The 26,179-nt window shown below is 34.6% G+C and overlaps 2 protein-coding genes across 4 annotated transcripts; one reads left to right on the forward strand and one right to left on the reverse strand.

The window, feature by feature from the left end:
* Nucleotides 1-8,765: 8,765 nt before the first annotated feature.
* On the forward strand, nucleotides 8,766-12,554 carry LOC121253084 (C-type lectin receptor-like tyrosine-protein kinase At1g52310). Its single transcript, XM_041152980.1, is given in 7 exon segments — nucleotides 8,766-9,069; nucleotides 9,151-9,245; nucleotides 9,340-9,397; nucleotides 10,153-10,578; nucleotides 10,705-10,962; nucleotides 10,965-11,274; nucleotides 11,779-12,554. Coding segments are annotated over 6 exon segments (1,629 nt in total). The 5' UTR covers nucleotides 8,766-9,069; nucleotides 9,151-9,191; the 3' UTR covers nucleotides 12,302-12,554.
* Nucleotides 12,555-13,726: 1,172 nt separating this feature from the next.
* LOC121251880 lies at nucleotides 13,727-17,467 on the reverse strand. 3 transcript variants are annotated; one of them, XM_041151273.1, is made up of 2 exons: nucleotides 15,969-17,464; nucleotides 13,727-14,024 (listed from the first exon to the last, which is right to left on the reverse strand). In XM_041151273.1, exons 1-2 carry the CDS (start codon nucleotides 16,767-16,769, stop codon nucleotides 13,896-13,898), a joined length of 930 nt encoding a protein of 309 aa, XP_041007207.1. In that variant the 5' UTR covers nucleotides 16,770-17,464; the 3' UTR covers nucleotides 13,727-13,895. The 3 variants fall into 3 exon arrangements, 2 of the variants coding, with proteins under 2 accessions (XP_041007207.1, XP_041007206.1); XM_041151272.1 differs by having other exon boundaries at nucleotides 13,727-14,027; nucleotides 15,969-17,459; XR_005938134.1 differs by lacking the exon at nucleotides 13,727-14,024 and adding an exon at nucleotides 14,034-14,624 and having other exon boundaries at nucleotides 14,665-17,467.
* Nucleotides 17,468-26,179: the final 8,712 nt, after the last annotated feature.

Genomic DNA, 26,179 nt, shown 5'->3' on the forward strand with positions numbered 1-26,179 from the left:
TTATTAGCATTTTTTCAGATGATTAAGGAATAAAAGGATGATTAAAGATTAGTGTTTCCATGAAAGAACTTTTTTCCTAGCTTATTTATAATGATCGTTATCATGTATGTGCATGCAGGAGTTCGTATGAGTTTACTCAATCTATCCAAAATGAATGCCAATATTATATCTTAATGTTACTTACATAATCATACGTTACTGATGTGTTAGCTATTTAAAATGGTGAAGATTTTAAAAATCCAAAATTCGAAATTCAAGTTAAAAAAAAAAAAAAAAAAAAGAGAGGATAAAATAGAGCTTACTCATCAGTAATTATAGTATTGTATATATGTGTAGCACTATTCTTTTTTAATCAAACATCTCTTTAATTTGAGTACGGAATAATACAAAAAATAATCAAACGTGCTAGCAGTCTTTTGTCATCTAAAAAACCAAAAAATCAATCTCCATAATTAGCTGTAAACAATCGATCTTCATAAAGCCCAAATTAATTAAACTTCCCAATATCTTCCTTTTGGGTCAATGAAACATTCATTCATGTTGAATAGTACTCCTAAATTCCAATTGACTCAATTTTGTTCACAATTAGTAATATTTTAAAGGAATTCACAACTACTTCACAGCTTCCTAAGAAAATAATATTTTTTAAGAATTCAAACACATCAAGTCAAAGGAGTAAAAAAATAAAAAATAAAAGAATAAAAATTTCATATATTAGATCATAGTTTTATGTGTAACAGTTGCATGGATTTTTATATTTTATCATTTTTGTTTTAAAAATTGAGTGTAATAATGGTCAGATATATATTTAGCTAATTTTGTTAGTAATTTACTAATTTGTGCGTACGTACTTCCTGTTTCTTAGCTTCTATACAACGTCTTAGTTGGTGATCATCGGTTTCTAAAGAAATTTATGGACCTAACTCATCTTATAAAACTGGTTTAACAAGAAATTATTGTTCATTCCTTATAAGCATGTCCAAGATCTTGTCCACGGACAATGTGAGATTATTTATTAATACCCTCCCTAACGTGCAAGCCAGTATTTTTTTATGGTCCTCGTCACAGAATAAGTAGTGTGGGTCATCATTCGTCCTGTGACAGACTTTGATATCATAAAGAAATTCATGACCTTAAGTCATCTCATAAAACCGGTTCAATAAGAGAGAATTACTCATTTCTTATAAACATATTCAAGACCTTATCTACAGAGAATGTAAAATTATTCCTCAATATTTTTCGTTTCTAGGGTTTGTTGAAAGGAAATGGTAATGATCGATGGAACTGATGATGAGGCTATCTCCCACCCAACTTGTTTATTTTACTTTTTATTGCTTGTACTTCTACGCTCCACCTAGCTACAAGCTTCGATATATATAATATATAGATCAAATAATTAATTATAATTAATTTGTGTATTTCGATTGAAGAAATTCACTTTGTTGTTGAAATTAAACTGGATTCTTATTTTTTTTAAAAAAAACAGGAGTTAATAATTATTGTTCTATCAAATGCTATTTTGCCATAAACAATTATTTTTGTTTATTTTTCTATTTCCAATCGATAATGATGTTATGCTAAGGAGTGGTTTGGATTCAGAAATGAGTTGAGATGGTTTGTGAATAGTAGAATAAAATGTTTTTAAAATATTATTTTTTTATATTATTATTGTTTTGAGATTTGAAAAAGTTAAATTATTTATTATATTTTATGTGTAAATTTGGAAAAATTGTTTTGAGATTTGAAAAAGTTGAATTGTTTATTATATTTATGAGAGAATTTAAGAAAATTGTAATGATGAAGATGAAATGAGTTGAGATGAATTGAGGTGAATTTTGAATTCAAACAGCCCCTAAAGTCTGCGCTTTAATACTAACTAGCCATACATCCACGCGATGCGTACGTGGCTGATCGAGTATATATAAGTAATATGAATGTGGTCTAGTTCATTACTAATTAATGTAGTTATATTAAATATAGAGAAAATAAAACAAGGGCAGGAAGAGAGAGAGACAGAGAGAATACGTTGGTGTAAATAAAAGACTATATGCATATCCAAAAGCTAGATATTGCATTAACAATAAATTTGGTTTGTGAAATATTTTAATGTTGTTATATTTCACCATTTCCATACATATTTCCTATTAGGGGCTGGTGGTAATTCATGTTTACAAGTCGATTTCGTATCATGTCAAGTCATGATTATTAGACTATATATATAGGCTAATTCGAACCTGATCCGTTAAGCTAATCCTGTCAATTTTTCAAATCCTAACCCGACTCATTTAAATAACTGGTCGTGTCATATCCCGTTTTAACCTATGTTAGGTCAGCAATATATGACACGACTCATTTCAACTAATTTCTTGTAAATGGGTTGATCTGAACCCATTTATATCAAACTCAAACTAGTTAATTTTGTGTGTGGTCATGTTGGGTTCATGAATTGTGTCATATATTGTCACCCATATTTCCTACTTCGTATTATTATTAGTATCTTGCACGATGTTATTTTCATTCTTTATCTACGCATTTTGTGGCTAATATTTATTGAAACAGGTTTATGAGAATGCACATTTTGAAAATAAGTAACACACAACAGTATATATACAGCTTCTATTTTTTACACTCATGAGCAACGTAAAAAATATAATTAGGAAATTAAAAAATAAAAGTTCTAACGATAATGATAAAACCACAACAACAATAAATTGCATGTTCCCATCTCATTTTCTGTTTAGGAATATAATGCATGCATGGTCATTAAACCGAACCATATATATATACATCATGTCATACTAATTAAATCTTTGGTGAAAAATCAAATTCAAAATATAAAAAGGATCAAATCTCTAGAACGAAAGTGGTAAGAAATCTCCTAAATGATATTAAATTGAAATGGTTACCAAGCATTAAGAAAAAAAATCGTAAAAATAAATGCTAAATTAACAAAATTTACTGCATACATGTATACCAAAATTGATTTGTTTGGTTTTAAAAGCATCCACTAAAAACAACAAAAAAACAAATGCTCTCATAACATTTATTTAGAATGTGTATATTTTCATTAAAATTAAAAAAGTGAAAACAAGAAAGAAAAGCTCATGTGGAATCTATGAAGATTTTAAACCCACCACATGAGATATCTATCCCGACCAATTGATTACCGACATTTGCATAGGTAACAACAACTATATATAACTCCTAACAAGTTTCCACATATAGATTAAATTATGATCTTGCATTATTCTAGAACACTGTACGTGTACATATTCATTGGACTAAAAATTAGATGGACAAGTACTGTACGTACTTCAGTCCCTATAAATAGAGGGTTAACATGATCATGTTTAATCAACAGCAGCATAAGTAGTACCTAAAGCAAAATATTTCGAGAGTCTTGAGAGTAAGAAAATTAAAGGAGCCATGGAGGGAGCAATTGGTGCAACAAAAAGGGTGTTGGTGGTGATGATGCTTTTGCTTGCTATTATTGTTGTACAAGCACAAGAAGTCTCTCCTCCTCCCTCTCCTGGGTTCCCTTATAAGCATGAACAAGGATTTCTTTCATGCCCTCTAAAATGTGGTATCAAATGCTTGCCGAGCGTTAAATTCGGTTATGTAAAGTATGGACTTTGCTTAAGTCTATGCTTGATAGGATGCATACACTCTCCGAATGAAGTCGTCTATGATTGTACTCAAAAGTGCGTTGTATTCAAGACCACCACCGCGTTTAAACCTGGTATGATATTCCACTGAATTTTTCTAATAATTTTAACTCGTGATCTCTCTCTATTTCTATTTTATACTATTTGGTTGAAGAGAATATATAAAAGTTTTACGTATTTGTTTCTTTGTGATAGATTCATATTATGAAGTGGGAAGTTATGTGGAATCCTGCTACGAGGGCTGCTCAAACAAAAGTACGTAGTACTGTTGGACATGGATTTTAATTCTTCGGCCTCGATCTCCAGGCGTAGCACCTTAATAAACATATATATCAATCGGCATGACCGAATGATATATATCTGATCAGGATTAATTATGTGTACGTATTTTAATTAATGCATGAAAGTTTTATCTTAGACTCAGGCTTGTCAAGGAATATTAGCGTTTTTTTTTCAGATGATAGTCATGTTATTCAAATTTAATTAAAGGATGATTAAAGATTAGTGTTTCCATGAAAGAACTTTTTTTCCCAACTCGTTTATAATGATCATTATCATGTACGTGCATGAAGTCCTTATGAGTAGACCCGGTTTATATTCACAACTCATCTCAATTCATCTCATTAATTACTATTTACTACTATTCAGCAACTTTAACTCACAAATTTCACTAATATTCACAACCCATCTCACTACTATTCACAATCCATCTCAACTCATCTCAACTCATTTTCGAATCCAAACGACACCTAAATCTATCCAAAATGAATGCCAATATTATATAGTAATGTTACTTACATAATCATACGTATTACTTATGTGTTAGCTATAGCTATTTAAAATGGTGAAGATCTTGTAAGGACTTTTCTATTTGGAATGAATGAATCGTTGGTTATCAAAAAAAAAAAAAAAATGGTGAAGATTTTAAAAAACCCAAAATTTGAAATTCAAGTTAAAAAAAAAAAAAAAAACAAGGATAAAATAGATCAGCTTACTCATCAGTAAGTATAGCATTGTATATATGTGTAGCACTATTCTTTTTTATTCAAACATCTCTATAATTTGACGGAATAATACAAAAAATAATCAAACGTGCTAGCAAAGATCGAATGCTCCTAAATCCCAATTGACTCAATTTTAATTGTTCCCAATAATTAGTAATATTTTAAAAAGAAAATACAAATGAATTCACAACTACTAATTCACAGCTCCGTAAGAAAATAATAACTTTTAAGAATTCAAACACATCAAGTCAAAGAAGGTGTAAAAAAAATAAAAAATAAAAGAATAAAAATTTCATTAGATATATCATAGATTCATATACAGTTGTGTACGTAACAGTTGGATTTTTATATTTTATCATTTTTTGTTTCAAAATTGAGTAAATTAATTAGTACTAAAACGCAGGTAAAATAATTAAGTAATCTACGTGCGTGTAATCATGTGCAGATATATATTTAGCTAATTTTGTTAGTAATTTACTAATTTGTGCGTACGTACTTCATGTTTCTTAGCTTCTATGCAATTTGGTTGGTGATTATGGGTTCCATTTTTCGTTTCTAGGGTTTGTTGAAAGGAAATGGTTGTGATCGATGGAACTGATGAGGCTATATATCTCCCATCCAACTTGTTTATTTTACTTTTTATTGCTTGTACTTCTACGCTCCACCTACCTAGCTAGAAGCTTCGATATATATAATATATAGATCATCAAATAATTAAAAAGACATTATAATTAATTTGTGTATTTCGATTGAAGGAATTCACTTTGTTGCTGAAAATTAAACTGGATTCTTATTTTTTTTTTTAAAAAAAACAAGAATTAATAATTATTGTTCTATCAAATGTTATTTTGCCATAAACAATTACTATTGTTTATTTTTCTATATATTTCCAATCGATACTGATGTTATGCTAAGTCTGCGCTTTAATACTAACTAGCCATACATCCACGCGATGCGTACGTGGCTGATCGAGTATATATATATATAAGTAATATGAATATGGTCTAGTTCATTACTAATTAATGTAGCTATATTAAATATAGAGAAAAGAAAATTAGGGTAGAGAGAGAGACGGAGAGAGACGGAGAGAGTACGTTGGTGTAAATAAAAGACTATATATATGCATATAAAAAAGCTAGCTATTGCATTAACAATAAATTTGGTTTGTGAAATATTTGAGTGTTGTTATATTTCACCATTCCCATACATATTTCCTTTTAGGGGCTGGTGGTAATTCATGTTTGGCACAGGTCGTGTTTGTATCATGTCAAGTCATGATTATTTGACTAAATAAGTTAATCCGAACCTAATCCATTAAGCTAACTTTGTCAATTTTTTAAACCCTAACTCGACTCATTTCAATAACTGGTCGTATCATATCATCCGTTTTGACCCGTTTAATAATTAATTAAAAATAGGTTAACATAACACGACTCATTTCAACCTGTTTTATGTAAATGGGTTGACCCGAACTCATTTATATCAAACTCGAACCCGTTAATTTTGTATTGTGTTCATATAGGCTTATGGATTGTGTCATATATCACCACCCCTATTTCCTACTTTGTATTATTATTATTATCTTGCTCGATGTTATTTTCATTCTTTATCTACGCATTTAGTGTCTAATATTTATTGAAACGGGTTTGAAAATGCACATTTTGAAAAGAAGTAACCCACACAACAGTATACAGCTTCTATTATTGACATTCATGAACAGCGTAAAATGATAAAACCACAACAACAATAAATTGCATGTTCCCATCCTTATTTTTTTTTTAGGAAATAGGAATATAATGCATGCATGGCCATATTTAAACCCAACCAGATATACATCTGCATGTCATCCTAATTAAAGTCTTTGCATGGGGGGTGAAAAATCAAATTCAAAATATAAAAAGGATCAAATCTCTAGAACGAAAGTGGTAAGAAATCTCCTAAATGATATTAAATTGAAATGGTTACCTGCAAGCATTAAGAAAAAAAATCGTAAAAAATAAATTCTAAATTAAAAAAAATTTACTGCATACATGTATACCAAAATAAATGCTCTCATAACATTTATTTAGAATGTGTATTTTCATTAAAATTAAAAAAGTAAAAACAAGAAAGAAAAGCTCATGTGGAATCTAAACCCAGCACAGATATCTATGCATATAAGGTAACAACAACCATAACAACTAGAAGTTTCCAAATGTAGATTAAATTAATTATGAACTTGGCATTAATATTCTAGAACACTCTGTACATATTCATTAGACCAAAAATTAGATGGACAAGTACTGTACGTACTTCAGTCCCTATAAAAAGAGGGTTGTCATGATCATCTTTAATCAACAGTAAAGGAGCCATGGAGGGAGCAATTGGTGCAACAAAAAGGGTGTTGGTGGTGATGATGCTTTTGCTTGCTGTTATTGTTGTACAAGCACAAGTCTCTCCTCCTCCCTCTCCTGGGTCCCCTATGCATGAAAAAAGATTTTTATCATGCCCTCTAAAATGTGCTATCAAATGCTTGCCGAGCATTAGATTCGGTCATGTAAAGTACGGACTTTGCGTATGTCTATGCTTGATAGGATGCATACACTCTCCTCCGAATGAAGTTGTCTATGATTGTACTGAAAAGTGCGCTGTATTCAAGATCACCACGTTTAAACCAGGTGTGATATTCCACCTAATTTTTCTAATAATTTTTACTCATGATCTCTCTGATCTATTTCTATTTTATATAATACTATTTGGTTGAAGAATATTATATAAAAGTTTTACATATTTGTTTCTTTGTGATAGATTCATATTATGAGGTGGGAAGTTATGTGGAATCCTGCTACGAGGATTGCTCGAACAAAAGTAGTACTGTTGGACATGGATTTTAATTCTTCGGCCTCAATCTCCAGCCGTAGCACCTCAATAAACATTCGGCATGACTGAATGGTATCTCAACTTATCATTCAACGTGACCGAATATATATTGGTATTTTAAGATTATCCAGATTTAACTAATGTATTGAAGATCGAGTTAATGTCGTCTTAGACTTTTTTTTTTTTGAAGAAATAGTAATTTAATTTCTTTTTCTGATCTTTAATTTGTGTTATTGTTCAAATTAAGAATGAAGGATAATTAATTATTGAAGTCGTCTTTTTTCCTAGCTAGCTCATTAATGAGCGTTATATATTAATGTATGAGTGTACTCAATCTATATCTGAAATGAATGCAGTCGCCACCCTCTCTGATTCTAATTCTTTGCTCCACTTTTCGCGTTAGCTTCGTTGATTAAGAATATACTAATTCACCAGTAAATCTTATGACATGGACCATTCAAGTTGGCCTTAGTTTTAAGAAATAAACATGTTGAATAAGCGCTACTTTGTAGTACACTGTTTCTATATATATATATATATATATATATATATATATTATTTGTCTAATTATGTGTATCCATATAGTTTAATGCAATTAATATCTTGATCATGAGAAAATAGATGTGATATGTTAAATTTACTTTATTATAAAAATAATTTTACAATTTAGTATACGACAATGAATTTCATCAGTTTGTGAGTTTTATTTTATGAGATTTCTTTATGAACAGAAAATTTCTTATGAAATGGATGATATATCTTTCAAAATAATCACCCATTCTTGAGATAGAGACATGAGAATAAAAATAAAAAATAAAAAAGGACATGAGTATAAAGTAAGACATGTTTTTTTTTTTTTTTAATCAAGAGAATGAGACTCCCATTTTATTAAGAGGAGTGCTACTACTATAAAGAGATTATATAAAAAAAATCTTAAAAATTAACGTGACTTTATGTGATCTGTTATATTTGTTTTATAATAAAAGTAACTTTACAATCTGACAAATCATATCAAGCTACGTTATTTTAGAAGATTTTTTTTTATATAATCAGTTTATGATCAGAATATTTCTTTTTTATTAATCAACCATCACTTGGTATAGAGAAATATAAAGAGCGAAACCTTTTCATTATCTAAAAATTGATTAGCTTTTAAGCAGAAATAACCCTCCATAAGTCCGATATTCATGAGAGCCCGAAACTTCCCAATTTCTTCCTTTGGGTAAGGGGAACGTTCAAGGTTGATCATTCCTAAATTCCAATCGACCCAATTTTGTTGTAAATTAGGGCGTTCAGTGTTCACTTTGTTTTGAAATCGAGGAACCGAGCCGGATCAAGAAGCAGACAACATGGGCCCAAACTCAACCCAGCCCACCTCTTGGCCAGACCTGCCTCCACCATGGTTGGCTACACTGTTTACTGACAAACTCTGAGCGAAACGAACGTGAAGCTCTCTGAATTTCATTCTTTCTTGTCCTCCATTTGGTTTCCTAAAAGCGTAAAAATAAACTACTAGTAATGTACTGATAGTCTCTGCTTTGGTTAGTAATTACTATCTAAATTTTCTTCTTTGCTTCTCTGCAACTTGCTTGGTGATTAACGGTTCCATTTTTCATTTCTAGGGTTTTTTGTAATTGTTCAGACGGAACTGAGGCTATCTGCCATGCAACTTGTGTTGCTTTTGATTGCTTGTTCTATGTTCCACATACAAGCTTCGGTAAATCGGATAAAAGTAGTTTTTTGGTATTTATATTGAAGTAATTCACATCGTTTTAAAAGCTGAGTCGATGCTTCTATTCTTTGATTTTTAGGGATTTAATGGGTTTGATACTGGGAACATGTCTGCTTCAAAGAGTGGAGCCGGTAAAAGTATGTGTGAAAGTGTAGCTTACTGCTTTCTCGTTCTTTTTTTTTTTTTTTACTCAAGTAATTTCGTTGAGTTAATTATCGTTGTTTGTACTTGATAATTTTAAAGAATAATTTTCCTTTTCCCCGAAAAATGTAAGATTCCCACTTAAAATTGAAATGGGTCTTCTTCTTCTGTCTTAACAACGAAGCTCTTTTACGTGAATGAGGTCCTGAGGATACCATATGATGTTTCGTTGCTTTTACTAACAAAAAGAAATGTATTTTCATACATGGAATTATCTCCGATGTTATATAAAAGACATAAGCTTTTGTCAAACCTTGAATATGGATAACTGGGTATTTTGCAGCAGCAAAAGTTTTTATAATATAGGATAAACCAGTGTTGTTCTGAGAGAAAATAGTGTTTGTGTAAAATAAGTTGAGATATGCAAGACAAATTTATCAAAAAAAAAAAACTATCATGTTTTGCGTAATTGCTTTAATAATATCATTATAGATCGGCTGAATTGAGAGAATAGTTGTCTTTTCTCCATGTGCCGTTCTTGTGCTTTTTTGTGTTCTTCAATGTAAGCCCTGAATGCTGATAGCATGCAAGTGGTTGCTTCTGCAGTTGATCACTTATTACATTCCGAAATAGTGGTATCTGAGTAGTTTCAGACATAGTCTGCTATTGTTGTTCTGTATTTGTGTTCTGATTATGGTTCCTCTCAATTTTGTGCTAGCTATTATATTGAAGTGCTTTTCTCTGTTGACAGCACTATGTCCTACTGGTTGGGTTATTCACCCCGATAAGAGTAAATGCTTTGGTTATGTGAGAAGTCCCAAGCCATGGAGTGAGTCAGAGGTCATCTGTAAAGGCTATGGTGGGCATCTGGCAGCATTAACATCATTTCAAGAACTGAACTTTGTTCGTAACCAATGTGGTGAAGTTGTTCGTGGCTGTTGGGTTGGAGGAAGAGTCATCAACTCTACTGTTGGCTTTGGTTGGAAGTGGTCAGATAATACTTCCTATTGGAACGAGACCATCTATCCTGGGTCACCTGTTCAATCAAATTGCACCAGTTTGTCCTGCCACACCAACAATTCATTTGATCTATGTACATTGGTCACTAACGGATCAATATCTCTCATTAGTGAGAGATGCAACGTGTCTCGTGCTTTCATATGCATGCTTGATATAGGTGTGTACTATTCATCTCTTTCAAGTTAATTGCTCGTGTCGTGATTCTACTTGTTAGTTATGATTTTTTGGTTTCCGTGCATATATGCTAACTGTGTGGAGAAACCTTATTTTCCATTTCTTACAGGGAGCATATGCCACCACATGCATTGCCATGAGGGATATCTTATCATCCTTGCAGTTGTAAGTGGGTTGATCCTCTGCACTACGTTATTTGTAGTAGTTTGGCTTCTTGCATACAAGCAGAGCAAGAAACGCAGGCGGTCGCGCAAACTATCTAATCCAGCAGCTTCTGCATTAGTCCCCCCATCATGGAAAGTCTTCACCAAGGAGGAACTGAAGTCAGTTACGAAGAACTTTAGTGAAGGAAACCGTCTAGTTGGAGATGCAAGACGGGTGGCACATATGGTGGCCTTCTATCTGATGGATTGAAAGTCGCAATTAAGAGGTTGACAAGATCTAGCTTTCAGAGGAGAAAGGAGTTCTATTCTGAAATCGGAAGGGTGGCAAGGCTTCACCATCCAAATTTGGTTGCTGTGAAAGGATGCTGCTATGATCATGGTGACCGCTACATTGTTTATGAGTTCATAGTTAATGGGCCCTTGGATAAATGGCTACACCACATACCAAGGGGGGGTCGGAGCTTAGATTGGGCTATGAGAATGAACATTGCCACTACTCTTGCTCAAGGAATTGCGTAAGTATAAATTCTAAACTATTTCTTTGGTAAAAGATAACTTTTTTTTATAAAATAAATAAAAAAAAAATGATAACTTTTTACTCTGCCATTCTGATTAAACATGTCAGATAACTACTATTTAAGAGGATAATCATTTTCAATGATGTCTTAGATAGCCTGAAATGTGCTGCCAATATGTTATATCTTTTCCATATTCTCTACAAACAAATTATGCAATGTGTATTTGATGTATGCTTTTTTATTGTTGTTTTAGTATCTAAAAGAATCAATGCCATGCACCTCGACTCAGCAGCATCCATCAATAATATTAAAATATGACCGACCATAGGAAGAAGAACGAGAATAACATCAATAATGTTTTTTTTTACTGTCATAGGTCCTCATGTGGATATTCTTTATATGAAATTGTTGAAATATGACCAAATAATTTTTTTGTATGGTAGTACAGATGGTGTGTACTCGTGTTTTAATTGGAGTCTCACTTTCTTATATTTGGAACAGGTTCCTGCACGATAAGGTTAAACCACATGTTGTGCATCGAGATATCCGTGCCAGTAATGTACTACTTGATGAAGAGTTTGGAGCACATTTAATGGGGGTTGGCCTTTCAAAGTTTGTTCCATATGAAGTGATGCAGGAGCGGACTGTGATGGCTGGTGGCACGTATGGATACCTAGCACCAGAATTTGTATACAGAAATGAGCTTACAACAAAGAGTGATGTTTATAGCTTTGGCGTGCTGCTGCTTGAAATTGTGAGTGGCCGCAGGCCTACACAGGCCGTTGATTCGGTTGGTTGGCAGAGTATATTTGAATGGGCCACACCTCTGGTTCAGGCTCATCGCTACCCTGATCTCTTGGATCCTCACATATCTTCTTTCTCTGATATTCCCGAGGCTGGTGTCATTCAGAAGGTGGTGGATCTTGTCTATGCTTGCACACAGCATGTCCCATCTATGCGCCCCAGAATGTCTCATGTTGTTCATCAGCTCCAACAGTTGGCCCTGCCAGCTATTGTAAAGTAAGTTCAACGTATCTTTTGCATTCCATAGGAAACTATGAATTAGGGATTATTTTTCCCCCAATTTTTGTATGCCCGAGTAATTTTTGTAGAACCATATTAGCACCAGTGTAGTTATGAAAGACACCCTTGCTGCAGTGTCATCGGTAACGTAATTGTGACAATTAGGTATTTCATCTAATTAACGGATATGTCTGTTCCAGTGATATTGCATTTAATTAGCAAGAATCCGAGTGGATAGCTATGAGTATTGGAAACAAACTGCCCAATGTTAGTCCCTCTTTGCCCCCACGGTGCCGGTTGTACCATAATTCTGAATCATTGCTATGATAGGCATCGGGGTTCTTACTGTATTAATAATCTTAAGTATTCGGATATATATAGAAATGAGAATACTCTGGTCACAAAAAAATTACACAAAAGTAATTCTGCAAATTAACAGATTGATGCGGTTCATCAAATTATAAAGTTATTTTTATTATAAAATAGATATAATAGATTAGATGAAGTCACATCAATTTTTTATTATAAAATAGATATAATAGATATAATACATTGTTTTTTATTTAAGGAAATAACTCCACAAGATATGATTAAGAGAGAGAAAAAATAAAGACGGCTACTAAATGCCTGCCCAACGCTACATTCAACCATTTGCATGCTTTTTTATTTTAAAAAAATGATTTTGAGGTTGAAAATTAGAAAGGGTAATTATACCTTACACTTCCTCTATTACTGTTTTATTATTCAATTATTTTTTCTTCCGTTTGCTATTTGAACCAAGTAGGAAAGTAATAGGAAAGGGAGTATAGGTATATCATTACCCAATTAGAAGTCCATCCACTGTGTGCGTTTGTGTGCGCGCTCACTATTTGGTTTTTTGCTACCAACGTTCTCACCCAATAGGCAGGTGAAAGAACTCTTCCAATGCAGCTAAACACCCAAGTATTTTGCTAATTACAATCTTCGTACACTACACATCATATTTTTTTTTATTCTTTTATTTTTTTATTCCTAAACTAATTAAATTATTTTACTCATTATCTATACAGAACATATTTGGTAAGAGAAAAAAAAAATTTAAAAATTAAAAAATTATATATGATATGTGGTATGAAGATAATGAGTAAAATTTTCCTCATTCATTTTATCCTTTTCTCCACCAGATAAAACATAACAGGAAGTTATGTATAAGACAGGATCCTTTCTGATTAAACAAAGAATCGACAAAGATATAAAACTTTGGACGGGCTTTTTTCTTTCTTTCTTTTTTCTATTGTACGTCTCGTTGGAGATAAATGACAATACATTCTGAGTTAGACATTGGCATGCAACTCCAAACAAGCCACTGACAGCATCTTACAAAAGAGTTGGATGCAAATTTGAGCATCATGAAAAGGGGTAACGAAACATGCGTGGACCAAAGAAATAATAATAGCTTGCACTTGTACTCGAATTGATGCAGGAATGTCTAAATAACTTCAGGGATATTACATAAAAGGAAAGTGGATTCACATTGTTTCATACATAGCAATATATAAATCTTATATATCATCATGGTCGATGCTGGGTTCTTTTCCTGTCTATTTTACAAGAGTTCATCTCAAACTCATCACAGGCCAAGGAGTCACGCCACCGGCTGGCAGCGACGGTCGAATAATGGGGACCCGCCTCACCACTGAAAAGGCTTCATTAAGACGTGCTGCACGGCTCATGAACTGCGACACCTTCTGCAAAGATTGTTACAGTAAAATATGCAAGTTTGACAACCTACGTTCCGTTAAATCTCATAAGATTATCTTTGAAAAAAAAAATCACATTTGCTATACAAGCAGATGCATCCACTCAATAGAACTAATTCACTAAAGAAAATTAAAATACACTTATCTTGCCAAATGGCTTTGCTCCAAGTCCCCAATTCAAGAAATATTATATATCTCCCTTCAGTGATGTTTATTTTAATATAGTTATCAATATATCACAAGATTACCAGAAGGGACCTACTCTTTTTGGATTTCCACCACTCAAAGCTTCCACCATTCATAATTTCTTATTTATACATGTAAAGAGGAAGATGAGTCTTCAGAAACATAGAAAATAAGATTTAAGGCATACTTCAGGCATCAGACATCAAATAGCCAAAATGAGTCTAGTCTGAAGTATTCCGGCTGAAAACTCATTCCAACACAACAATTTTTTTTTTCCCAAACTAGGTTGGTATATTTCACCTTCCCGTTCATGTTAACAAATTCTCGTACCAAAAAAAAAAAAAAAAAAAAAAACGAAGTAATTTTGTGCATTCATCTATCAGCCTAGATTCCATGGACCTTTTCTTTTTTATGATAAGTAAACCTAGATTCCATGGACCTTGGATTCCAAAAATGTTGTATCGTTCTATATTATTGATTGAAACTAGTATCATTCGGAGTTATCAATCAACAACAATCTTATAAAACTTCACTCTCGACTTGCTAGAATTTGTTAACTATCCCAAACTCTTTATGCAAACAGTCATGTACCTGAAACCTGATATACAACTCTGAGCAGGCTTCTCAACTAACATATGTCTCACCAACAGCACAATCAACTTCTCATGAGAAAATAACACATGGATTTTAGCAACATGCTAGCATACTATCTAGATTTCCTCAAGAGCAGAATGTGATATAGTAAACAACTAATATGCCACGCAATCATCCATATATCCCTCAATCTAGCCAGCCAGGAGGGTGCAAAAATTTCTGCCCAAAATACTTCAGCTCGGCTTCACTACAGGATTTGCGAATGAATGCTGGGTTGGGCCACCTTGAATGGCATGAGCAGCATATGGGGGGAGACTACATGCATGGTTTTTAGAGGGATCTGGACAAAAGACCAGCCAGTGTCCACCCAACTAGAGGGAATGAGAAATTAATAGGCTACGAAACTTATCTTTAAGGTTTACTTTATTCTGATCATTCAGAGGGCGATGCGGAGTCGCTAAATGAAGTCCTCCATTTCTTTTGGAGGTGCTGACATACATTACGCTCCAAACTATACAGCCCAAGTGCATGTGAGCCCAATATATTTGTTAAAAAAACTAAACACATCCTTTTTTTCTTTCTACGCAAAAAGGGCAATGGAGGAGGTGAAAGGGTCCTTGAAAGTGGGAAGCGCCCTTAAGTGGCCAAACCCAAACCACCACCCCCCCCCAATCAAGGACATAATGGTACACAGCCGGCAAACAAGGATCGTGGATATAAGTCTCATCGTCTTATCAAGTGTCCATATTATGAAAACCTATCTCTACACATCTGAACAGGAACTAAATCATATCCGTTAAACAACATCAAGAGCCCCGCAATATCTGTACACAAACTAAGCTTTAAAATATCCTTAAAACAACACGAATGCTTGTTTGATCCACAACTTCAATTCAACTTTTGCCTATTTCTCACCCCAGACTACAAGTCGATCACGGCCAATAAAAGTTCTCCCAGAGTTCGACATTGAGAACCAGAGGTTTAAGATGTCTAACTACACGAGAACTCTCAGTGGCAAGAAAATTAACCAACCAAAAGATGCTTGAATAGTTTCCAATGATTTCGAAGCGTTGGCACTTCAATTTCTTGTGCCGATAAAAAGTCACCACAATAACAATAAAAAAGAGTCAAATATATGCAAAAACTGACCTTATCATCAACAGTGACCTTCAGCTGCAAGGTCTGGCTCTTCCTCTTCATCTTATACAGTCTCCGTCCCAAGAACACGAACCCCATCACAGCTGCCGCCACGGAGAAGGACCAGACGGGGCTAACTCTAAAAGCATAATACTTCAAGATCTCAAGAGGAACCTTCCACCAAACTATCCTCCTCCTCTCTCCCTCACCGCTCAATTTCGCGTCCGATTTTATTTCTGCAACCGCATCAGCTTTGTTCTCGATCGAGCTATGTCCACCGCCCAGATCACCCGAAATCTCCGACTCGTCTCGTTTATCCTCACTATCATCCCCGAATTTTATCGACACCAAAGCGTCTCCCCCAGAATCCGACCAGAAGTTGCTAGAATACTTATCCTGGGTTTGAATTTCTCCGAATTCTTCAAAACCCCGTTGGGGTTTGATGTTTTCCGCTGAACCCAATTCATGTTTCACATCAAAGTTATTAAATTTACTCTCATCGGTGCCCAACTTACCCGAGTTTTCATTCTTGGCTTTCATTTCTCCAATTCCTTCTAAACCCACTTGGCTTTTCGCAGTTTCTGCGAAGCCCAGTTCATGTTTAGCATCGAAATCACCAAGCTTACGTTCATCGGAACGATCGCTGCTCGAATCAGACCAGAACTCGCCAGAGTTTTTAATCGCGTATCGTGTCTCAGAACCGGGATCAATCCAACTCGGATTGTCCGACTCAACCTCGCTTGAATCAACCTCTGAAGCGTTCTTGGCATACCTCTCCTGATTCTCAAGGGAGAAGTAATCGGACCTGATCATGCCCCCGAGTCACCCTCGATTCCCTCAAAATTCCTCAGAATCTCATCCGACTCGGTCGAATCAATCAGACCAGCACCGTCCGGGTTAACGAGTACAGTCTCCGAGTTGTGGAGCACCTCCCAGTCTTGAAACTCGCCAGCCTCGCCTTCCATCTTGTCTGCTCGTTTGTTTAGGAGGATCAACCTGGAGAAACAAAAAAAAAAAAAAAATCTCTAACCCTTAACCCTAACAACGAAAAGCCGACTGCACTTTCTCTCTAGATTTTACACCATAGGATCTCCACCTATAGCAGGGAGTAATAACAAGAGATCCGCTATAGGATTTCCCAAGTATAATACAGTTTAGAGAAGATCGGACATAAATTCGCCGATGTAATTGGATGGAGCCCAATCAACTGGAGACACGCGATGTGGAAGAGTGAGGTCGGCAGTGGTTGAGATTTACCCGGGAAGGACTGGGATATCCCTTCCTTCGACAGAGAGTCGACAAGGCATTGAAGGGCATGCGGAACAAAAGGATAAAGCAAAAAGGTTTTGATAAGATTACAGTGGTTATTCGTAAATTGCGGAGACTGCCCAATTGAAATTATTTTTGCACCTATACCAAAGTACCAAACTCTTGAACCTTGTCGACCTTCTTCGTCTTCGGTCTTCACCCAACTCAACAGCAAGTGTTGATTATATTCTTCTGTACAAAAGATACTTCATTTCAGCCAAATTTAGTTAAGAGAGATGTTTGTGAATGGAATTTTGGAAGAAGTTGGCGAAACTGGCCATTAAAAGTAGTACACAAAACTTTAAAGTTCGGTTTCTGAACGATTAAACCCAACAAAGCTTGTTTTATTACATGGCAGTTTTTGTAATCAATTCTTTACAATTAATGTGCCGTTTTGTTTGATGGCAGTTAACCGTTTTGTTTGGTGGCAGTTTTTGTAATCAGTCCATTACTATTAATATGCTGTTTTGTTAGAAGGCAGTTTCCTCTGCAGTTGGTTAGTTGCTACTTCCGCCAATCCGTTCTTAAAAATCAACAAAATCTACTATAATCTATAATGCAATGCCTATAACTTTTTTATAAATATCTTATAATTCATTTTAAATTAATAAATATAATTATGAGATTTTATTAAAAAATAATAATTTTAATTTTACATAACTATTCTTCGATTAAAGTTGAGTGATAAAACAGTTGTAGAGTTATGGTAGGTTTATCATTTTCCAATACCTTTAATGCAACAGTTGCTAAGTACAAGCGGTTTGGCGCTGATACGACTTTTTTATTGAAAAGTAAAATAAAATAAGGAAAATTTTGAGAGAAGAAGAAGGTTATTTGTCTCACGAAAATCATTTTTATCTTAATTCGCATCTTTTTATTAAACAAATGCCTTACATGTCAGTATCGGTGTGCGATTTGGTGCGCAGACTCGCTTGTAAGTAGACTTTTCATAATTATAATGATATATTTTGAAGAATTTTAGGGTTAAGATATAAAATAAATAATAAAATCTATATCTTCACATCGATGTAAGCTTTTGAGATAAATAGTGATTATATATGGTATCAGAGTAGAGGTCATGAATTTAAACCCTGACTCTACACTCTATCTTAATTAATTAAATATTTTAAATATTGAGCCACCTATTGAAGAGGAGTCTGACCCATACATGATAATGAGTGTTAATATATAAAATAAATAATAAAATCTAGTTCTTCCCATTAGCTTAAAATTTTAAAACAAATAGTGATTTTACAGTTAGAGAATGTCAAAACTCTCCTCATCCAACTTATTGCATACCTTCCCCTCTCCCACAAAGTATCGATGTAAAATAGGCTTTTTAATTTCTGCCTTCAAAAGAGTTAACTTTAGTAAGGCAATTAATTGAGGGCAGTTCCATCTTAATTGGGAGGCAAGGGACCTTACACATGTGAGGGCTTTTAATGTGATCACGATGTGGATGTTGAAGCCTCCAATCTTCTCATTAAATAGAGTAATATTATGTATAAGTTTAAAATAGATAAATTCATGTAAATCTTTTACAAAAAAGTAAGTCTTATTAGTGATGATTATTCTTTTACACTTTTTTAAGGTGATATATAATTTTTTATAAATATTTGTGCAAGATTTGTCTATTTAGAATTTATACATTAAATATTATCCTTCTTTCTCATAATATGAAATTACTAGAATAACCTTCCCACTAAAGATAAGACATCAAATCTGGAAATGTCTCAATAATATCCTTCACACTAAAGATAATCTTTTCATGAAGAATATTATAGAAAGCAACCTTTGTCCAATATGTGAAAGAGAGATGGAGACATCAATGCATGTGTTATGAGATTGTGCTGCAGCAGTTGATATTTGGGATGGAGAGACATGCATTTTCATAAATGGAAAAGGCTTTTTCCTGATTTTCAGTTGTTATGGTCAGAAATGATTATGAAATTGAATCAAGAAAGCCTTGAATTGGCTTCAGTTATTTTTTTTATCACTTATGGGGTAGGAGGAATGCTTTTTTTTTTTCAAAACCACTTTAAGAAACCTACTACAGTTGTTGCAATGGCTTAGGCTAATCTCTCTTTGTTCAAAGAAGTAAATCAGAAAAGTATCAATAGTGCGAAAAGGTGTCATGGGAGAGGATCTATTCAGAAATGGATGCCATCTGATTGGCCTTATTTTAAAGTGATTTTTGATGCAGCTTTTGACAAAGTTAGTGACAGAATGGGAATAGGAATTATCATCAGGGACTCTGAATGTGGTTTGCAAGCTTGTTTGACAGCATTTAAGGAGCATGTGTCCTCAGTTTTTCAAGCAGAAAGCTCTGCTCTTTATAGAGTTATGGAACTGTGTATCGAGTTGGGATTGAATCAAGTGAGTTTTGAAGGGATGCCAAGGTTATTGTAGATGCTGTCAGTTCTAGAAATGAAGATAATTCTTGGCTTGGTCAAGTGACAGAGGATTTGCAACAGCTGATGAACCACAATCCAGCATGGCAATTATCTTTTGCACACAGGTCTGCTAATAAAGTTGCTCACATAGCAGCTAAGTTGGCAATGAGTGGTGTTGGTGAAAAAGTCTGGTTAGAGGATGGTCCCCTTGAGGTTTTAAATTATATTATGGACGATTTAGCTTGTATAGTTTAAGTTTATCATCAATGAAATTGTTTTCCTTTAAAAAAAAAATGACTAGAATAACCGCTACTTTATACTAACTGGATGAAGGGATCCAATTCCCATAAAGTTATATAAGAAATGCTTCCAATTCCTGCCTTTCGACATCTTTATTTCAATATTTCAAGGCAAGACATCTAATTTACTTAAATTTATCTATTTTTTTCTCATTTTAAATAAAGTTATGTTATATTATACGCTCTTATTTTATTTTTAATATATTGTATAAATGTAGTCTTGACTCCAAAACTTGACTGTAGACTTGGATTCGTTTTGGTTTGTATGAAGTTGTATAGAATCTCGCACATTGCGGATAAAACTTTCTTTTTTCCTCATCAAGCATTCATTATATATATTAATGGAAAGGGAGTTACTACAAAGTTTAGGGAGGATCCTTCCCACTATCTATATATAGAATACAATTAGGAATACTAATAAGGGGTATTCGACCAAAAATATTTTCAATTGATGCCCATTGCGCTACAGAGAATGCGCACACTGATTCTGAGATCGGTGTATTCTCCTGATCCTTCAGTTTACCCGGGGATGGAGATTTTTGCTTATGTCTTCCAATATCGGTGTTAATTGCCACTGAGGTGAAGAAGATTCTTTTTTTACAACATCTATTACCGTTTGGGCGTATCCTTCCAAAATTGACTGACTTTTTTGTAAATGATTTGTCATTTGTGTTGCAAGGAGAGCTGCCGAGACCTCTGCAAAGGTGGGTGATTATTTGGATTTTAGAGGTCCATACCTCTATAATTCTTCCTTCTGAATCTCTACATATGGCTAAGATGGTTGAAAAGGAGTCCCGGATCGCTGTGTCAAAAGAGAAGCTCCAATGATTAGGCAGAGCTTTGATCCAACTTTCCTTGAGGATATTCTTTGGCTTTTGTTCCCATGCTTTCTTGTAATCTTGATATGTAGCATTTAGCTAGATGGAATCTTTTTCTAACGTTGTGGATGCATCATTGTGAATAATATCATTTTTTTTCTCCAAATGAAACCCATAACAATTACTAAAAAGGGTGAACTTTTGATTCAGTTAAACCAAGTTTGGGAACTGGATTTATTATCAACTTTATCCATTCTCGCAAGGACGTAATGGTGAGTGATGCCAGATGTAAAGGCCAGATGCTATATTTTCACAAAATTCTAACTACAGGCATTCCACAAAGAGATGGAGTAATGTTTCTTCTGCTTGATTGCATATTGGACAGTGTTCCTGTTGTAGATTCAGAATTATTCTATGTAGTTGATCCCTGGTAGGAAGGATGTCCCATATAGCTTTCCAGAGTAAGAGTTTGTGACGATCATGTATTTTTAGGCTCCAGAGTTTTTTTAAGCTAGATTCTGGGAAATCTTGAGGCATTGTAATCTCTGCATGTTTTGCCGCCATATGATATGTTGTCTTGATGGAGAATTTTCCATTATGATTTGGGAGCCATATTAACTTGTCACTCCTTTGACTGTTTTGAGCAAGAGGACTTTTTTTTGTGTTCAATGCTTTCTTGCTCAAATAATGTAATCATTTTCTCCATATCTCAACCCTGTGGATTATTAGTAGTGATATCATAAACTTGTAATTGGGGATGTGCCTCATTCATATTCTGGATTGGCTTTGGCTTGAAGTTGTCCATATCTAGTATCCAAGGTTCTGTCCACACATTTACTGACAGACCATCAAAGATTTAAAAGCATGAGCCTTTTGCTAATAAATCTCGTCTTGAGGAGACCTTTCCATACCCATGAATTCAAATTTTTTGGTTCCATGTTTTTAAGGGGATTGATTTGAGGTATTTTTTTGATAAAATCTTGTGCCAAAATCCATTGTTATTCAGACTCAACTCCCAGCATGTTTTTGTTAACAATGCTAGATTCATTTTCTCCGTTAGTCTAAGGCCCAGTCCTCCTAGATATTTCGGTTGGCATACTGATTTCCATGATTTTGGAGTCAAGTTGTGATTTTTCTCTTTTGGGAAACCCCACTAGAAGTTTTTAAAGCTTTTATTCATAGCCTTGCATACTGACAATGGTAATAGGAATGACTGCATTTGGTAAGTTGGAATCGAGCTTGCAACTGATTTGAGTAACATTGTTCATCCAGCTTGAGATAGAACTTTTGATTTCCAACCTTCTAGTTTGGTATTGATTTTTGCCATGAGTGCTTTGAATCCCTCATTTTTCCTCTTGAGAAAGGTAGGAAGGCCCAGATATTTCATTCATGCCGAAGATGGTCTGTAAGGAAGAATCTAGTTGATCAACGTCTTTGTTGCCAAATTCGTATTCCTTGTTATGAATATGGAAGATTTATTGAGGTTAATATGCTGTCTTAACCATGTCATGTATTTGCCAATATTATCTGATAAAGATTTGGCATTTCACTCATTTGCATTTCCAAAGACAATGAGATCATCTACGAAAAGTAAATGAGAAATTAGAGGGCAGCTTATGCTTATTCAAATACCATCAAAGTTACCTTATGCCTCTAATTTAGAAATCAATCTAGATAACACTCCAGTGCATAGTGTGAATAAGAAAATGTGAAATTGGATCCACTTGTCTAAGTTCTCTATGTGCTTTGAAAAAACCCATAGGGCTTCCATTTATGATTATAGAGAAAGACGTTTATGAGATTAATCCATCTTAGCACTGTATCCGAGTGCTTCCATTACTTTGAACAAGAAATCTCATTCGACATAATCAAAAGTCTTTTCCATATCGAACTTGATTGCCATTAAGCCTTGTCTCCCTGTCCTTTTTTTTATATGGTGAAATAGCTCATGTGCTATCAGGGTGTTTATGAGATTAATCCATGTAGCACTGTATCCGAGTGCTTCCATTACTTTGAACAAGAAATCTCATTCGACATAATCAAAAGTCTTTTTCATATCGAACTTGATTGCCATTAAGCCTTGTCTCCCTGTCCTTTTTTTTTTATATGGTGAAATAGCTCATGTGCTATCAGCGTGTTTTCTTTTATATTTCTACCAAGAACAAAAGCCATTTGTAGAAGGGAGATGATGCTTGGAAGAGTAGATTTGAGTCGAACGGCTAGAATTTTTATAATGATTTTGTAGCTCACATTAGTCAAACTAATTGGCATGTAGTGTTGAGGTTGACTTGGATTTGGAATTTTTGAGATTAGTGCAATATTGATGTGCTTCATTTGTTTAAGCAATTTACCACTTTGAAAGAAATTTTGCACTATTATGACAACTTCTCCTTTAATAATATCCCAATAGTGCATGTAGAAGAGTGTCGTCATCCCGTCCAGTCCGGGGGCTTTTTGGCATGGTATTTGTTTTAGTGCTATGAGTATTTTTGCTTTATTTGAAATTGCACTAAGAGATTATTTCTCTGAGTCTGATATCTGCCATTCAAACAGGTTTTCTAGATTTCCTGGACTTATTGGATTTGAAGAGGCATATATATTCTGAAAATAATCAAGAAAATTTGATTCAATTAAAGATTGGACCATTAACCAATTACCTGGACCAAGTTTGATAGAGTCGATTGCATTCATTCTTCTTTGAATGGCTGTTGAGAGACGGTAGAATTTTGTGTTGAGATCTGTTATTGTCAGCCAAGAGATTCGAGATTTTTGCCTCCGCAATGATTTTTCATTCTTCCAACTGCTTTTGTAGATCAAATTGAAGTTGTTGTTCTCTCATTTGATTTTGTGGGGATGGAGATAAGCACTACACTTCAAGGAGCTCTCTTTCAATTTTGTGAATGTGGAACTGAATCTTGCCGATGGACTTTATTCCATTTTTTAGAGCTGCTTTTGTTGCCTTGATCTTTTTGCACAGAATGTAGGCTGGTGTGCCTCTGAATTGCTTTTCCACACTTCTTGAATAATTATCCGACTTAGAGGTTCCTGTACCCAGAATTCTTCAAATTTAAATGAGTGTGGCTGACTTTGATGTGTAGTTGTACTAAGTAGAAGATGACTATGATCTAAGGCCGAGGAAATTAGATTCTGTTGATTTGAATTCAGGAAAAGCATTCTCCATTCTTGATTGACTATACCTCGATCCAATCTTTCTTTAATAAGCGCTCTACCATGTCCTTTATTACTCCAAGTGAATAATGGACCCCAAAAACCAATATGAATTAATCCATGTCCATTCATGAAATTAGTAAGACCACCATTTGAGTTTGTCGCCACAGGTCGCCCCCCATATTTTTCTGATTGATTAGGTCATTAAAATCTCCAATGCAGCACCATGGTATTGGAAAAGAACTCGATATGGATTCCATATGTTCCCAGAATTTAGCTTTAAATTGCCATTGTGCCGATGCGTAAACAAAAGTGATAAGCCATGGATGATAATAATGATTAGAGTAAATTCAAATAGATATTGCATTCATATTTATATTGATCGGTTCAATATCTACACACGATCGCATACAAGCATAATACCTCATTTATTGCTTGAGGCCGGAAAGTTCACAAAATTATGGAAACCCAAGCTATTTCCAATAATTAAGGTACTATCAGACGACACCATGGTTTCCGACAAAAAGATAATATTCGGATTATAATTTTTAACATTAGCCCTTAATGATCTGATTGCTTTAAGGCGAGCCAATCCCTGCAATTCCAAACTAGTGTCTTCATATGGCTGGGGGGGGGGGGGATGTTGGAGTTTGCCTCTTCAGTTTTTTTGGATTTTTTAGAAACTGGTAATTTTGATCTGAGATAAGGGGAGGACCTAGATGCCTCTATTTTTTTCTTAATTTTCTCCATTGGTTCATTTTTCAGTTTTAGCAGCATACGAGCCAATTCTGCATCATTTGGGGAGTGTTCGGGGATTCTTAGATTATTATCCCTCTGGCTTGTGATCTTCCGTAATCAGAGGGGGTGGGCCACATTTTTTAGCTTGACCCCCACTAATTTCTTGAGTGGACTTTCCAATTTCTTGGGTGAGACTAGACTCCATAAGGCATTTTTGGGTATGCAACTTTTTAAGCGGGGTTTGCTGAGTTAAAATTGATTGAGAAAGTATGGGCTCACATTGAATAGCCTTTGACTGTCCTGCTTGTTGTTGTTACAAAAAGAGTTGCTCCCCAATGTCAGCCACTGTTAACTTCTTATGGCTCCCACTTGTAGAAATAATACCTTCCAGATTAGCTGCTTCGGTCAGAAATTTTAGAAAGAAGTTTCCTTTGTCAAGAAAAGAAAGTTTTGTCTCCTTTGGTGGTATAAAGGAGTTTACAATATAGAGATTAAACTCTTCACTAATTATTTTTGTAGATGATTGTACCCACAGTTCAATTATCCCTGACTGCTTTAATATCGAACCTGCGACTTTCTTTCCTTTCAGTTTTTCTTTCATTGTAGCTTGTACTTTAGTTCCTTGTATTGTGTTTGATGGGAGAGAATTTGGTGGCCTTAATTTAATTTCTGCATTCTGAGAGGCTTCAGTTGGTGAAGTAAAATTAATGGGAATGGTGGGATGAACAGGGGATGAGATATTTCACTAAACAATGGAACTATGAGAGGTGTTGCTGTTGGTGGCTTTGTTAAGAGAACACTGCCATGGAAGAGCGGCCATCCGCTTTGAATCGGTCCTTTCATCGACGCGAAGAGAACTTGTAATGGATCTTCGTGGATTGCTTTGGCCATTTGCTTCGCTTTTGAAAGATTTTTACTATAAATAAGATCTCTCTGGTCCGACACTCTCAATGGCCTTTGATTAAAAACTGGAAAATTAGTTTGCTTGGCCGAGGATGTCCCACTTTGCATCAAATGGATGTCCCATTTTGCATCGACTGGAACTTTAGTTGGTTTTGCTGAAATTGTCCAACTTTGCACCGCCTGAATGTCCCACTTTGCACCAACTGGAAATTCATTTTGCTTTGCTGAGAGAGTCCCACTTTGCACCGATTGTAGTTTCAATTGCATGGGTTTTAACCGAGAAGCTTGAATGGTATGCTTGGAGAGTTCCTTCGGCGTGAGAGGTTGATGAAAATCCATGAATGATTTTTGTAATGCTTGAGTATATGCTTGACTTTGATGGGTGACGGGTTTGTTCCAAAGTTGTGTAAATATGCTCTTAGCCATTAACCGTAAGGTAGCTCTGATGGAATATCTTTTAGAAAAGTGCAAAATATCTGTGAGTGTCCTAGCCTCCCACATGCATAACAGAAGTCCGAGAACCATTCATATTTGAAAGAGACCTAAGTGTCAATACTGTAATCTCTAGGGAGCCAGAAGCCTCGCTTTAGCGGTTT

This window comes from Juglans microcarpa x Juglans regia, chromosome 2S, assembly GCF_004785595.1.
Source record: "Juglans microcarpa x Juglans regia isolate MS1-56 chromosome 2S, Jm3101_v1.0, whole genome shotgun sequence".
NCBI lineage: Eukaryota > Viridiplantae > Streptophyta > Magnoliopsida > Fagales > Juglandaceae > Juglans > Juglans microcarpa x Juglans regia.

Bases quoted from the DNA above. Each gene is read 5' to 3' on its own strand.
- LOC121251880 (XM_041151272.1), bottom strand. From the start codon at position 16,769: ATGATCAGGTCCGATTACTTCTCCCTTGAGAATCAGGAGAGGTATGCC. The intron at 14,028-15,968 runs GTCAGTTTTTGC...CAATCTTTGCAG, and splicing joins AGGTCACTGTTGATGATAAG to AAGGTGTCGCAGTTCATGAG.